Below are 16,837 nucleotides of genomic sequence, written 5' to 3' on the forward strand. Positions count from 1 at the left end.
CAACCCAGTGATCAGTGTGATCCTATTAAATCGAAGGTCCCATCTCATTCTGCCCAGTGTCCTTACCTCCAAGACGCCATTAGGATATGGCTTCTCATGACTCGTTTGGCTTCATCTCTTACTTGTCTTCCCCTTGTTCACTCTGGCCTCAACAATGCTGGGCATACTTCCTTCTGAGGGCCTTTGTGATTCCCTTTGACTGTTCTCCGTTATCCACATACCTAATACCTCACTCCCTCACCTATTTTAGAGTTTTATTCAAATGCTTCCTTCTCAGTAAGGCCTACCCTGACCACTCTACTTAAAATTGCAACCCCTTAACTTTCCCTAACTTCCTTCCTTTATTTTTCTTGTGTATTTATTATCGACTAATACACTATATATTTTTCTTATTTACATTGTCTATTTTTTCTTACCCCCACAGGAGGTACACTTCATATATGCAGGGATTTTTGTCTGATTGTTCTTTGCTCCATCTATAGCACCTAGAAGAACACCTGATCATAATACATACTTATTAAAAACTGTTGAATGCATGATCAAATGAATAAATAAACAAACTGCCAATCCTGGCTCTGTCTTTTACTAAGCTTATTTCATCCATCAATGCAAATATGCTGTATATGAAAGGAAATTATTACTACTTCTATGATAGCTTCTTTTTCTTTCTTGTTTTTAAGATTTTAATAGTTTTATTGAGATAATTCGCATACCGTACAATTCATCTACTTAAAATGTACAGTTCATTGATTTTCAGTATATTTAGGGTTGTGCAGTTATCACCACAGTCAGTTTTAGACCGTTTTCATCACCACAAAAGAAACCCTGTAGTCAGTAATAATCAAGTAATAATCACTACCCATTTGCTAATCTTTAACCCCCTCCAGTCCTAGGTTACCACTAATCTACTTTTATCTCTCTAGATTTGCCTATTCTGGATATTTCATATAAATGAAATCATGTAATATGTGCTCTTTTGTGACTGGCTTCTTTCACTTAGCATGTTTTTGAAGTTGATCCATGTTGTAGCATGTATGAGCACTTTTTATTGCCAGGTAATATTTCATTTTATGAATATACCACTTCTTTCACATTTTGTTTACCCATTCATCAGTTGATGAACATTTGTGTACACGTGTTGTATGGACACATGTTCTAAATTTTCATGGGTATATACCTGGTAGTGGAATTGCTGGGTCATATGGTACCTCTGTATTTACCCTTTTAAGGCACTGACCATTTTCCAAAGCAGTTGCACCATTTCACAATTTCACTAGCAATATATGAGGGTTCCAGTTTCTCCACATCCTTGCCAACGCTTGTTACCTGTTTTTTTGATTCTAGTCATCCTAGTGGGTATAAAGCGGTATCTCACTGTAATTTTTATTAGTATTTCCCTGATACTTAATCATGTTGAGTATCTTTTCATGTGCTTATTAGCCATTTGTATATCTTCATTGGAGAACTGTCTATTCAGATCCTTTGCTCCTTTTAAAATTGGGTTAGGGATTTCCCTGGCAGTGGTTAAGACTCCGAGCTCCCAATGCAGGGGGCCTGGGTTCGATCCCTGGTCAGGGACTAGATCCCACATGCCACAACTAAAGATTTGGCACAGCCAAATAAATAAATAAATATTTTTTTAAAAATTGGGTTGTCTTTTTAATGTCTAGTTGTAATAATTCCTTACGTATTCTGAATACTAGATCCTTATCAGATACATGCTTTGCAAATATTTTCTGTCATTCTTTGGCTTATCTTTCTTTTTCATGATAGCATTCTTTGAAGCACAGCAATTTCAAATTTTGATGAAATCAGTTTATGTGTTTTTATGTATTTGCTTATGCTTTTGGTGTCATATCTAAGAAACTATTGCTTAATCCAGAGTCAAGATTTATACCTGTATTTTCTTCTAAGTGTTTTATAGTTTTAGCTCTTGAATTTAGATCCACCTTGAGTTAACTTTTGTTTGTTTATTTTTTTGTTTCTTTGCGCTTTTTTTGCGGTACTCAGGCCTCTCACTGTTGTGGCCTCTCCCGTTGCGGAGCACAGGCTCCGGACATGCAGGCTCAGCGGCCATGGCTTACGGGCCCAGCCGCTCCGCAGCATGTGGGATCTTCCCAGACCGGGGCACGAACCCGTGTCCCCTGCATCGGCAGGCGGACTCTCAACTGCTGCGCCACCAGGGAAGCCCTGAGTTAACTTTTATATATGATCTGAGGTAGGGGTTCGGTTTCTTTCTTTTGCATGTGGATATCCAGTTGTCCCAGCATCATTTGTTAAAAAGACTATTTTTACCCCCCTTAAATTGTCTTGGCACCCTTGTTGAAATCAATGACTGTAAATTTGAGGATTTATTTCTGGACTCTCAGTTCTATTCCATTCATTATGATAACTTATACATTGCTGTGAGAAGTTTGAGTCAGATGGTTCCCTTTGAGTTGCATTCATCTTGCCTAGGCTGTGTTCTTGTTAACTGGGCGCCTTATAGTAATAGTGATAGTAATAGAGAAGCTTTCTAGAAAGACACGTTTTAAAGTTTCTCAATTCCCTGCTTAATTGATGTTTTCTTTGCCTTCATGGAGTTGTAAAGGTCAAAATCTCTAATCGTGACTTTCTTTCTTTTTCTTTTGTCTTCTTGGCTCTCCTTATAGCTTTCCATTTGTAATTCATATTTTCCTCTTAGGGAGCTGTTTTGAGCCCCCATGGAATTTGAGAGCAAGGTCAAGTGAGTTGCATACATTTGTGCAAAATCTGGAGTTTCAGCACTGCATGGGCTTTATTATCATAAAGCCCTCTTCTAATCAAGTATATCCATAGTTGACTAGGAGATTCTGGCATGTAGCCTGAAGGTAATAGGGCCAGCTGGCAGTCTTCGTATGGCTTGAATGCCATGTTGGACCACACAGGTACCTTTTCATCCCAGGCTATTAATCTTAGAAGTTCAGTTTCTAATCTTAGAAGTTGGAAACTCTTTTGGTGGAACAGGAAAGTGGAAAATCAGTTCTTATTGATGCTGTGTAAAGATTGCCAGGAATATCTATAGAATATACAGGTAATTCAGTTTGTCTGCTTTTCCTAGTCAGTTAACCAGGTGATAGTGAACCTCTATCCAGGCATGTATCCTCTTAAACTCCTAAAATACAGATTTAACTTAATCATACCTATACTATGTAGATATTCATCCATGTAATCTCTCTCAAAATACCACTTTCCTATTAGTTTAACAGTTATTATGCTCTAGTTCTTTCAAGACACATACCAGTTGGATAATAAACACATAATTTTTCTTCAGAATTGTAAAATAGAATAATCAGTTATTCTGTGCTTGCCATTGATTTAACAAATATTTGTACACCTTCAGTGTGCCGAGAAGAATGCGAGGTGTTATCTCTGTCAGTGTATTGGGAACCCTCGGCACAGTGTTTGGCTAGCATTTATAGGTGAAATCACTCACCTTTGTGATTGGCTTAGGACCTTCTTCCAGGTTTTCCCCCTACAGGTTAGTCCATGATTGGACTTAGCCAAACATGCTAACAATCAGAAGCTTTTATTCATCCATTTATTCAATAAATGTTGATAGAAAGCCTCCTGTTATGCCATATGCTGTGATTGCTGCTGGCGATACAAAGGTGAAGACTGACAGCCTCAGTCACTACCCATGGGCTAGGCATCATAAAATGATGTTGCTTATCAACACTAAAATGATTGCAACAGATCACTCTTATGTGACACATGGTACTATGAGAACATCTAATAGTCATCCATTCGTTAAACCAAAAAGCCCTAAGTGCCTACTGTGTGCTAGCACAGTTTGACTTGCGAAGATCAGGAACAGCTTCTGAGGGGATGTGACAGTTAAGCTGAGATCTAGAGAGGAGTGAGCCAGGTGAAGGGATAGTGGAAGCGCCTTCCTGGCCGAGAGCACAGAGGAAGAGGAAGAAAGCTAGTATGAAAAGAGGCCAAGACGGGCAAAACCAGACTGAGGTCGGACCTTGGGGGCTGTGTTGAAGACTTTGCCCTTTGTCCTAAGAGCAGAAGGAAACCACTGAAATGTTTGAACCAGAAGCCACCTTTTTACACAAGCCTGTGACCTAGGTCTTAATTAGACAAGGTTAGCTCTTACACAGATTTGATTTTGAGATAGGAAATGTTAAAACTTTAAAGTTCTGTCTTATGCAGAGTGTGCTTTAGAATTACCTGGAGGACTTGTTAAAATAGCTTTCTGGGCCCCACTGCCAAGAGATGCTGTAGGTCTAGATGGTGTTCAAACTTTTGAATTTCTAGTAACTTCCCAGAAGATACTGCCGCTGCTGGTCCTACTCCTGGACCAGATTTTGAGTTGCAGTTAGTTAGAGCCACAGAATTAACTCACCTTTCATTTGTTACTGTTTCCCTCATGCGTAACCAGCAAAGGATCATTTTTAGTCATATAGTAACAAGAAATATTTGCTTCAGAAGCTATCAATATATTTTATAGAAGCTACTTCAGGGCTATAAATTATACTTATCTGTGTGCCGTCCATGTGTGTGATACGTGATTCTATGAGGCGATGTGGTGTATTCAATATTGGGCAGACATAGCCCCAGAAGTCCAGATACTTAAAGAAATTGTGATTGCCAAAACCTTATAAAAAGTTAAAGTACTACCTTGATAGCTGTTAAGATTTTGAAATTTAGAACAATATGATATGGGTTTGGAAACAGTTGGTGTTTCAGCAAGAATAAACCTATTATTGAATCCGTTTTTGTTTTTTTTTTTCCTAGATCTAATTACTTGTTTAGACACTGCATCCAGTTTTTTGGAACCTGAGTTCAGGTATGACCATATTTGTGACTTTTTTTTCTTAAATGTTACTCTTCATCTATTTCATCCTCATCTTATGTACTTAAGATTAATGTACATGGTGTGACTCATAATCATTGTTCTGAGACATCAGTAAACCAGAGCTTATGTAAAACCACTGAGTTGCCATGTTTAAATTTTGCCTTAACTTTTAGCATTTGAATCTTCTCCACAATGGAAGTATAATTTGGATATACTTTAAAAGTAGGACTAGTCACTCTTCAAAATCTGGCAAAACTCCTAATAAAGGTAGAAGATCCATTTATCTTTGCTCAAAAAGAAGTAACAGGATGATTTAGGCTGTTAGAGAATTCCTCACTGTTCTTACCCAGGTGGCATTTTTATTAATACTGCCATTTTCCTGCTTTACACCCTTGTCTCTTGCTTGGACTAGGATTAACTTGTAATTGGTTTCCCTTTTCTAACCTTTGCTGGCTTTTTTCTGCCATTCACATTCTGCCAAGTTATTTTCTAAAATCTGTATTCGCTCACTCCCCTGCTTTGAAATATTCAGGAGCTACTTATTATGACAAAATGCCATCCCTGTTCATTAGCCTGGTTCTCAGGGTCCTTCACAAGTAGTCTTTGGGCCATTTTTCTAGTTTCACGTTAACCTACTCATGTTGAAACGTCCCTGGATTATTTATACTGCTCTGAGCTCTCAGAACTTTTGTCTGGAATCACTTTATTCTTCTCTGTTTAGCAAATTCATTCTCATCTTTGAAGACCCATCTCACTCACCTCCCCCAACTTGCTACTGCTCCCCAAAGAACCTTCATTTTGTCTTCAGGAATGGTTCTCTCTCTGTGGGCTGGTGGGGCTCTTCAGCCCTCGTCGGGGGTTGTGGCCAGCAGCGGTAACCCTGGCATCGGTGTATGTCACACGGCCCTGCCAGAGGATCAGCTGTCTTGGACCCTCCACTCTCCAGCTCCGTCTATCACCACCCACATGCAAGCTGCCGTCCTTTCTCGCCTGGACTGCCTAACTGTGTCTTATCCTCCACTCATGGTCCTTACAGTCTCTTTTCTTTCCAGGAGCCAGAATAAATTTTTAACAAAAATAAAAATCAGATGATATGTATAGACCATCAAAATCCTTTGTTGACGTCCTCTTTTTACTTAGAAATATACTCCAAGACTCCTCACCACAGCCCCCCTGGCTTCTGCATGATCTGATCCCTGTCCCCTCTTCCAAGCTTCTCTCAGACTAACCTTACCTTTCTCACTGCACTCTACCTGCACTGGTTGTCCTCGGTTCCAGACACACACAGGCCATCCTGCCTCAGGGACATGCTTTTCCTTCTGGTTGCGTTGCACATCCCTGCACTGTTCCAGTGACAGCTGGTGGTTCTCCGCTGAGGCTTCCCTTCGTCAGAGCCCCGTCCACTGACCGAGGCAGTGCAGAGCCCTGCATATGAACACAAACTCTGGAGCCCATCTACCACGACACAACTGTGTGACCTGGGCACACAGCTCATCAGTTTCCTCATCTGTAAAATGAGGATAATAATAATACCTACCATGTAGGGTTCTTATGTGGATGACTTGAAGTGTACTTAGAATGTTGCCTGGGACATAGTAAGTTTGCTGAATGTTTGTATTACTTTTATTGTTATATTCCTCCCGGTTATTTCATAGAGTGCCTTTTCTTTATAGCATAATCATAATCTAATTAATCATAATCTAATTAATCTAAAGTATCCATTTAATGTATTCTCCCACCACAGGAATGTAAACCCAGTGAGGATGGCACCATATTTGCTTGGTTGGCCTTTGTAAACCCGGTACCTAGCACAGCCCGGCACTTAACAGACAATGTAATAGACATTCATGTAAATGTGTTAAGTGGGTAGGTGGATGAGTGAGTGAGTAAATAAATGAATGCCAAACATTTTTTTTAAATCGACTTAAATTTGATCAGTAGAGAGCTGGTGAAATAAATTGAGGCTCATCCACCAAGTCAAATGTAGCTATTAAATATCATGAATAGCTCTTACAGTAGAAATATGTCTGCCATTCATTATGAAGCAAAATAGAGCAGTATGTAGAATATGAAATAATTTTTGTATATATGTATGTGAAGACGTGTAAATGGTTGGAAGAAAATCTTAAGGGCTTTTTAGAAGTGGTGGTTCTCTCAGAGTGGTGAGATTATGGTATTTACATTGAACTGAAAACTGGTAAGTGACATTTTTTGGTCTTTTTCCCCAGAAAGTACAGCACTATATACCCTTTAACTTGTTTTTGTTTCACAGCAAATACTGCCCCGCTGGTTGTCTGCTTCCTTTTGCTGAGATATCTGGAACAATCCCTCATGGATATAGAGATGTAAGTTGGATATAGACTTACGTTAAAGTGATGATAAAACTTCATTTTTTTAAACTCCTTCATAGATAGATGTGTAATCTATTGTGTATCTTTATCTTGATTTTTATTTTCTAGGAATTACTTCTTTTTAGTAATATGTAACATTTTGTTGTTTTTCTTCTGCTAAAAACCTGTTCTGTGTTGTATTATCAATAATCTATCCCATGTTTATTAAGAAAACTGCCCAGATCAATTAATTTCTAGAGGAAGAAGTATAAGTGTCTTGTTTATGAATTATCAAAAGAAAATTTTAAACTAATCTTTTATCTTTCCTCCCTGAAGTCCTCACCATTGTGCATGGCTGGTGTGCATGCAGGCGTAGTGTCAAACATTTTGGGTGGCCGGATTAGTGTCGTAATTAGTAAAGGCATCCCGTACTATGAAAGTTCTTTGGCTAACAACGTAACGTCTGTGGTGTAAGTATATATGCTGTTTATAATAAGCGTGTTTCACGGGGTGGGATAGGGATGAGTTAGACCTGAGCAGTATCACTGTTGATGGTGTTCATGAAATAACCTTTGTGTGATAAGGACAGACGTTGATGGTGTTCATGAAATAACCTTTGTGTGCTCGATATCTGAGTGTATTGACGAGTGCAGGCGAGGTCTTGCTATCTTGGCTTGTTCTCTGTCAGAAAGGTTGGTAGTCATTTGGAAGAGTGATTTGTTTCTTCTTTTCTAAGTGTTGAAAGAGCCCAGAGTGAGTCTAGAAGTATATTGCCAAATCCTTACTTCGTTTTAAAGATCAGAAGGCATAACTAACTACTCTGTTCCTTATAGCCTGTGTGGCCCATGATGGATTAGGATAATTGAAACGCTTTGAATATAAATCAAATTTTGACATAAATCAGATAGTATTATGAATCCCTCTCATCCCAAGAGAATATTTTAAGAATGTATTTTCATGGTATTTATGATCTACTGTATTACAAAACATAGACTAGGCATCAAGAGCAGGAGAAATTGAAACATTGAATAGAAACATAGTATGAGTGATCTGTTTGTAAATCTTGCATCTTAGACATGCTCGGTCCTGCAGACAATAAGCGTAATTGAAGCCAGCTTCTCTTCAGGTCCTAGGCCAGTTTCATTCAGAAGGCCAAGAGTGTGATCCATACTCAAGACAGTATAAAGCAGGAGGCAGCAAACCTTTTCTGTAGAGAGCCAGCTAACAAATATTTCAGACTTTATGGGCCACATGTCTGGCACTCATTCTTTTTTGTTTTATTTACAACTTTTTAACTACGTAAAAACTGTTCTAAGCTTTCTGGCCATACAAAACAGGCCATGCATGGGCTGTCATTTGCTCATCCCTGCTCTAGAGTCAGCTACCTTTCCTTCCTCTGGTTTCTTCTGGACGATTTTATGCGGATCGTTTCATTCCTTTCCACTGTTATACCTTTAGAAAGAATTTTTTTCATGTGTTCTCTCTTTCATATTTAAAAAAACGGACAGGTTGCATCCATTTGTGATGGTTTGAGCGTTGTGCTAAAGGCAGGAGCATACACTGATGACTTTGATGATTTTATCCCTCCAAGGTCCTTAGGGCCCTTTGACCTGCCATATGGTGAACTAATAACTAATAATCCCACCCCTCCACTCTCCCTAAGCACCTATTCTGCCGGTTACTTTGAAATTCAAATGCAGTGCTACATTGTAACACTGAAACTTTTTCTTAGATACATTGATTTCCTGTAACAAATGCAGTCTCTCTTAGTAGTAGCCAGCTTTTCTTCTGTTTGCCCCAGGAAGCTTGAGCCTCTTTCTATGAGAATTACACTTTTCATTATATATTCCCAAAAAGCAATTGCCACAGAAACACTTTAGGAATCAATTTATTTCATGAAAAAGAAATAAAATAAGTACATATTGAAGGTTGCATGGATGCACTTGCATAATCATATATGAAACTAGGCACTAGATACTTGTAGAGAAAATTGATTATGCTGTCTGATAGCCATAGATGGTGCTTAGTGAAATAAAAGCAAAAGAAAGCTTTGCTAAGACAAATATGAGGAAATCATGTGGTTATATGAGTGTCACCAAAAAAGTCTTTCTCTCTTTCAGGGGACACTTATCTACAAGTCTTTTTACATTTAAGACAAGTGGTAAGTCTCTCACGGACTTTATAACTTATCATAATTTGTATAATAGCCAGTATTTTTTGAACACTGTACATCAGGCACTTTGCCAATTGCTAGGTTGGGTTTTGGGTTTTGGGGTTTTTTTGCACTTTCTCATTTAGTTATCACGAATAACTCTATGAGGTAAAATACGTGCTTAATAATTTAATGAATGGAATAAACTGGAGGTTTTATATTAATAGAGAAATGATCATGTAAGCATGGAAGTTACCTTAGAAAAAGGGAATTTTGAATATGTCTGAAGTAATTAACTCAATCAACAGAAAATATTGAGTGCCTTTTTTCATTTGTCAGGCACTGTTCTGGTGCTAGTGAAACAAAAGTGAGCAGAATAAACAAAATTGTGCTTTCCTGGAGCTTACATTCTGGAAGTGAGAGATTGACAATAAACAGCGGATAAGTAAATGAATGTTTATAACGTCCTGTTTACAATATTATAAAAGATGTAGAAAATAAGGCAAGGAAAGAGGACAGGCAGTTCAGAAGGGACAGGTTCGAAGTTTAATGTGGGTTGGGGCAGGCCTCATGGAGAATGTGACATCTGAGCAAACACCTGGAGAGGAGGTAAGGGAGCAAGTTGCCCTCTGGGGAGAGTATCCCAGGGAGAGGGTAATGTGTTGCCATTCAGCTAGTGATTACTGCTGTGAATAAATATGTCTGTACGTTCTCTGATGAGACACGAAGACAGAGACCCAAGAAACATTTGCATACTTTTGAAGCCCTCTAGTACAGTATATTGTCAGCATAGTGTATGTTAATTAAAGGAACGATTAGAGTTTCCAATGAGCAAGTGTTTAGAGATTTTTGAGTTTATATCTGGAGGCCAAATTACTTTCTTCTTTGTTTCAGGTTGTTATGGAACACTGGGCATGGAATCTGGCGTGATCGCCGATGCTCAAATAACGGCATCATCTGTGCTGGAGTGGACGGACCACACAGGGCAGGAGAACAGCTGGAAACCCGAAAAGGCCAGGCTGAAAAAACCTGGACCTCCTTGGGCCGCTTTTGCCACTGATGAATATCAGTGGTTGCAAATAGATCTGAATAAGGAAAAGAAGATCACAGGTTAAGAGACACAATTTTCTAGATGATTTATAATACTAATTTCATTTGGAAACCTAGTGACATCTAAGAATTTCATAGAAAATTAGGTCACTGCAAATTTAATTATGTGGTTTTAAGTTTAGTGTACTGGTGTTAATATGACCGAAGTTGGTTTTATAAAGCATGGCAGAGGAGAGGAGTTGGTATTTGATTCTTACTAGTGTTTCTTTTCATTGTAAAGAGATTCTTTTAAGGTCGTGTTTCAGTGAAGGGATCTTGCGACATCTGAAATAACCATCTCCTATAGTCATTAAGAGAAATTTGTGTTCAAGGAGTCCACTTTAAGTGCTACAAATAATATTCCACATGTGCCAAGTATAAATTTAATTATTTAGAGCAACTTAAATGGTCAGAATAATTGGTTAGGATTGGTTTAGATAATTTTGTTAAAGATTTATTTTGCTTTGGTTCTAAAAATAATACCAGTAATCTTCTTTAATCTATTCATTCCCAGGAAGTCATTCTTTCTCAGTAGGTGAACTATATTTTGCAGTGTCGTGAACACAAGCTGCCAAAATACAATAGTCCTTTCCTTACGTGTGCCTATCATTCTTCTTGTCTCTACAAGGGAGCAAAGCCAAGGATTTAGTTACCATTAGGATGAAAACGTGCACTTAGATATGGTAATGTGCCAGCGACAAAAATGTTTCAACAGTACATTTTAGGTGTTAATGCTTCAATGATGAACAAACTTCAAAGATCAGACTGTGAGCACTAACAAAAGGACCTCTCCATTCCCAGGCATTGTAACCACCGGCTCCACCATGGTGGAGCACAATTACTATGTGTCAGTCTACAGAATTCTGTACAGTGATGATGGGCAGAGATGGACTGTGTACAGAGAGCCTGGTGTGGAGCAGGATAAGGTAAAATGATTACCAGAGTATTTTTAAAGAACATTAAAAAGGGGGATGGGGGGTAGGTGGCCTTTGCCAAAAGCCACAGAAGCTCTTCCTGTGTGATATAAAAATTAAATATCATTTGGTCTTACTCTGCCCTCTTCTGGTTATTTTAGGTAGTGTTAGTTATTGGCCTTACCCTTCTACCTGTGGTTAGGAAATTCTCAGTACTTCTAGGTCCCTTCTGATGATTGTAAGGGTAAGTACTTGCCTGATTTTTTTTTTCCAGTACATTTTAATTCACTTGTTTAAATAATTCATTAAGAAATAATAAAAAGGAACTTTAATTTCTTGTCCTTAAAAAGCTTTTCTTATCAATCCACAGAATGATGTAGAGCCTAACTTGTTCCTAGATTTCTACTCTAGGCCAGCGGGGGTGGGGACAAAAGAGCTAAAGGTAGAAGGGCATTAAATTGTAGGATATTATAGAAAGGTCATGTCAAGATCACCTCACCAACTTTTGTCGTAGAAAACAACTTTTTTTCCACCTAAAGAATTTCCTTAACCTCTGTGGTAATAATGAACTGTTCTAGTTAGCAAGAAATGACAATGCTTAGGGGTAGAGAGCAAGTAGGTAGAGGTGGCTATCAACTAGAGGTTTGTTACTTTCACCTGGGCTCCTGGACCTCGATCCACCCACCACAAGGGGTCCCTGTCCCCAAGGAAGGTGGATGCCTCTCATCTAGAATTGAAATTATGAGCACATTTTTTTCAATGAAACCTCCCTGTGAGTTTTGTTCAATTTTATGATACTATCAGTTCTCTATCATATACATGATATGCTAATATATTTTCACTTGCCACTTTTCTCACCTCTCTGTTCAAAAAACTCCAGGGATTCCCTTTAATCTTTCGTATGGATCTAAACTCTTCAGCTGTTACTCAAGGCCTTCTTTCCTCTCTTCTGCTTGATATCACATGAACTTCAATCTTTGGTGAGCCTCCACCCCTTGAAGCAGATAAAAATATTGTCTCTGAATCTAACTTACTTCTGCCTAATGCCCCCAAACTTACTTTTTACTATTAGCACATACATATTTATTTGTACAATAATATTTGTTATACTTGTAGAATATAGTTAATTTTTTGAAATTATAAGTATTATCCATGCTTATATTATTAAAACATCTAACAACACTGAATCATATTTCTGAAAAACTTTTTTTGGCTTCCTTTTTGAAAGATAATTTCACTGGGCGTAGAATACTAGGTTGACAGTTTTTTCTTTCAATACTTTAAATATGCTGGTCCATTGCTTTCTAGTCTGCATTGTTTTCAGCAAGAATTTATTTTAAGCAATTTTTTTTTTTTTTTTTTTTTTTTTTTGCGATACGAGGGACTCTCACTGTTGTGGCCGCTCCCATTGCGGAGCACAGGCTCTGGACGCACAGGCTCAGCGGCCATGGCTCACGGGCCCAGCCGCTCCGCGTCATGTGGGATCTTCCCGGACCAGGGCACGAACCTGTGTCCCCTGCATTGGCAGGCAGACTCTCAACCACTGCACCACCAGGGAAGCCCTATTTTAAGCAATTTGATTATGATGTACCTTTGTGTAGTTGTCTTCATGTTTCTTCTGCTTGGATTTCTTTGAGCTTCTTGGATCTGTGGGTTATAATTTCTATCAGATTTGGAAAATTATAGGCCCTTTTTTCTTGAATATGTTGCCTCCTCAATTCTAACTACGTGAAGATTATGAATCTTGAAGATGTATCAGTTCACTGATGCTCTGTTTATTTTTTCCCAGTCTTTTTCTTTCCATGTTCCAGTTTGGAAAATTTGTATTGTTTTATCTTTAAGTTCACTAATCTATTCCTCTTCAGTGTCTGATCTGCTATTAATCCTATCTGGTGTATTTTATCTCCAACATTGTATTTTTCACTTCTAGATATTCAGTTTTTGGCTTTTAAAATTTTCTTCCATGTCTCTCCTTAACATGCTCATGCTTTTCTTTACCTCTAAAACATATGGAGTATATAATAACCCTTTTAATGCCCTTGTCTACTAATACTATATACTAACGTGTCATATCTGGGCCTTTATATATTGTTAGATATTATGGGTCCTATTTTACATGCCTGGTAATTTTTGATTGGTTACCAGACATTGTGAACTTCATATTGCTTGGTGTTCGATTTCTTTTTTTTGTTATTACTCCTTTAAATATTTTTGAGCTTTATTCTGGGATGCAGTTAGGTTCCTTGGAAATCATGTGATCTTTTCAAAGCTTACATTTTAGGTTTGTTAGGCAGCACCTGAGCAGTTTTAGTTCTAATTTTTCCCCACTACTGAGACAATACTGTTCTAAGAACTCAATCCAATGTCCCATGTATATGAGGTTTCTCCAGTCTCTGTTGGCAACATAAGCTGGCCCAGCCCTGTATGGCCCTGAGAATTGTTCTCCTGTTCCTTTCTAGTGGTTTTTTTTCCATCCACAGATAGTTTAGTTAAAGGTGTAAGGGGAAACCCCAACAGACCCTAGAAGTCTCTGTGTAATTCTTGTCTCTCCCACACTCTGCCCTGCAAATTCTAGCTGCCTTAGCCTCTCCATCTCTGAACTCTCCCTCAATTCAGGGAGACCACCACGCTCTTTCCAGGCAATACTGGTGCAATAGAAGGGCTCACCTCATTTGTTTTCCTCCACTTGGGGAGTATTGCCCTATGCTGCCTGTTGTCCAGCCTTTGAAAACCATTGTTTCATATATTTTATCTGATTTTTCAGATCTTTAAGGCAGAAGGATAAATCCAGTCCCTGTTAGTCTGTCGTGGGTAGAAGTGGAAGTCCTTACATTGAATTATATGAAATAACAGTGTTTTTTGCCTCACTTATGTTTGTCCATCTGCTCTCTCATCTACTCCCAACTCAGGGATAATTGACGTATTCATTTTCATACCCTTTCTAAGCATGCACACATACATGAGCACATACACAAAGATTCAGGCTGCTTTTGGTTTTGTTTTCAGAAAATGGGAATGTATATACAAGTTGTTTTCATAATATATTGCTTTTTAATAGTATGCCATTTTTGTGTTTGGTAATATCCAATAAAATGTAAGTTCCTTGAGAGTGAAAACTTTAACTTCCATTTCCATTTCACCCTCGTGGCACCTTGTGAGCCCCCACATTACACGGGGGGTCATAATAAATGCTTGTACATTAAATGAAAATCCTTTTTACTTAGTTTTTATGAAATCTTTTTCCTTTAAGTTTTTTATGAAGATGAGATGGCAGTATGGAGTAAAATTTCAGGGATAGTTTTTATGTCCTAAGATGATGATGTTTAGTTATTGTTCCTGTTCCACTAATATAATAGACTGCAAGGAATCGCCTTCATTTTACTTGAGAGTAATATCTGAGGAAATAATGGAAGCTTACTAGTTCAGAGATTATTGTAACTTCAGACCTCTTTAAAAATGAAGGATATTAAATCATCTTAGAAGGTTATAGTCGAATGCCATTTGAATCAGCCAGGAAGAAAATAGCTATATTTGGAAATAACTTGATTGAGGAGTTAAACATTTACTTGTTCTCACATTAACTGAGAAAAAACCACTTGGATTTTAGGCAGGTATCTGTTTATTGATGGTCTTTAGAAACTGCCTAGGTAATTTGGCCTGAAGAAATGAGGAGGGCTCTTTTTTGCTTAGTGGAGCCCTATGGTTAAGTCAGAAGACACAGATTCAAATCACTGCTGTAAACTGACTGGCTATGTAGTCCACTTACATTGTATAAACCGCAGTGTTCTGGGTTCTGCCTATTTTGTAGGCTTGTCATGAAGAACATCTGAGTTAATTATATGAAGATGCTTTGTAAATAATTAAGAGCTGTTCCAGTGTGAGATACTATTATTATTTGCTTGAAATAGTCACCTGAAATTATATTTTTACCTAAGGATTATTCATATGATGCATTTGTGGCTATTTAGTTATGATTATTAAATTAGGCAGTGGGCAGCTTCACTTTTCTGGTTCAAATAGCAGGAAATGAAAATGTATGATATGGGAACTGTGTTTATATAGTTTCTCCAGCAGGCGGAGCTATGTATCTGTTATGTGTTTGTTAGTGTATGTTCACTTTCAGTTTATTTATTGAGAGAAAAATTATGAAAGGTACACAGTACAGCATTTCCTCTAAGACCTCAAATGTTCAATTATGCTTTACTTTGAAAATAAAATTAATATATTTAAATGGTGATTCCACAGGACTAGAGTTACTAATTTATTAATACAAGGTACTGTGCACTGCAATCGAAACCTTCTTCCCAAATTGCCAAGTTAGAACTTTTGTTATGTTTAAGTCATCTTAAAATCATTTCTGTACTCAGTATTTTCCTCCTATGAAATTTTTATGAAGAGTGTGCAGCTTCTTAATAGTTTTACCAAATTATGATTAATTTATTTTCTTAGAAATTAACGCTTAATGTCACATTTTGCAGAACTCATTTAAGGCCCAGAGCAAAAACCAAAAACATGTTTCAGTGGAGCAGTTTAGCCCTGGCCTCTGTTGATGTAAAGTACCAATTTTTGTTGTTTTTTAAAGATATTTCAAGGAAACAAAGATTATCACCAGGATGTGCGTAATAACTTTTTGCCACCAATTATTGCACGTTTTATTAGAGTGAATCCTACCCAATGGCAGCAGAAAATTGCCATGAAAGTGGAACTGCTTGGATGTCAGTTTATTCCTAAAGGTAAAGCAACAGTATGTTTAAGGCATGTGGTTTTCACTGGATTAATTAAAAATGACTGTGCTGTTCTCTGAGAAATTAATTAATAATAATGTAAGTGTTTATCCTCTACAGTATGTTCTTAAAGGGATTTTTAAAAAGAAATAGTTATCCCTGTTAAATATCATATTAGATATCAAACTGGTTTCCAAAATTACAAGTGGAAGAAGAAAGAGAGGGTGTCATTGATGACATAATGCAATGAGATTGCTTTCCAAATGTAGTCTCAACCTTAATAATTTTTAATCAGGTCTCATGTAGTAGAATATTTGTATCATATAAGCACTGGTGATTGTAAGTCACCTTAGCCTAAGTGCCTTTTACTTTGAATAAATTAAAAATGGGAATAACTTCCTTCAAAATTATACAATATTTTAATACTTTGTTTACTGTTATATCCCCCCAGACTACCATAGTGCCTGACACATAGTGGGCCCTCCATAAGTATTTATTAAATGAATTGAATGAGTAGTATATTATACTGTGACGACATTTTTACAGCTTTATCATTCAATATCATCTGACTCTCTGTTATTCTCCTTCCTAAGAAGATTCTTTTCGGACAATTTAATTATTTAAAAACTCAGAAATCCCAATATATTTGTGCATTTCATGCAGAGTATATTTATCCTTCTGACGTATTTCTCTCTGAGATTTAAAATTACTGTGCAGAATTAAGTATTCTGGGAAATGTTAAAGACATTTAAAATTACTATATTTAACTATGATTTTTATAAGCAAAATGTATAAACTTTTCT

At 37.5% G+C, this 16,837-nt stretch overlaps 1 protein-coding gene across 3 annotated transcripts in view; it reads left to right on the forward strand.

Annotated features, from left to right (window-relative positions):
- The window catches only part of DCBLD2 (discoidin, CUB and LCCL domain containing 2), a 91,071-nt gene that overhangs the window by 59,696 nt on the left and 14,538 nt on the right, over positions 1–16,837 (forward strand). For all 3 annotated transcript variants that reach the window (XM_032630581.1, XM_032630583.1, XM_032630584.1), the window contains 7 exons: positions 4,765–4,816; positions 7,098–7,170; positions 7,492–7,625; positions 9,276–9,316; positions 10,202–10,417; positions 11,198–11,322; positions 15,893–16,043. In XM_032630581.1, coding sequence (XP_032486472.1) covers positions 4,765–4,816; positions 7,098–7,170; positions 7,492–7,625; positions 9,276–9,316; positions 10,202–10,417; positions 11,198–11,322; positions 15,893–16,043 — 792 coding nt within the window. The remainder of the gene's footprint in view (positions 1–4,764; positions 4,817–7,097; positions 7,171–7,491; positions 7,626–9,275; positions 9,317–10,201; positions 10,418–11,197; positions 11,323–15,892; positions 16,044–16,837) is intronic.

The sequence above is a fragment of the Phocoena sinus genome, chromosome 4 (assembly GCF_008692025.1).
Source record: "Phocoena sinus isolate mPhoSin1 chromosome 4, mPhoSin1.pri, whole genome shotgun sequence".
Taxonomy (NCBI): Eukaryota; Metazoa; Chordata; class Mammalia; order Artiodactyla; family Phocoenidae; genus Phocoena; species Phocoena sinus.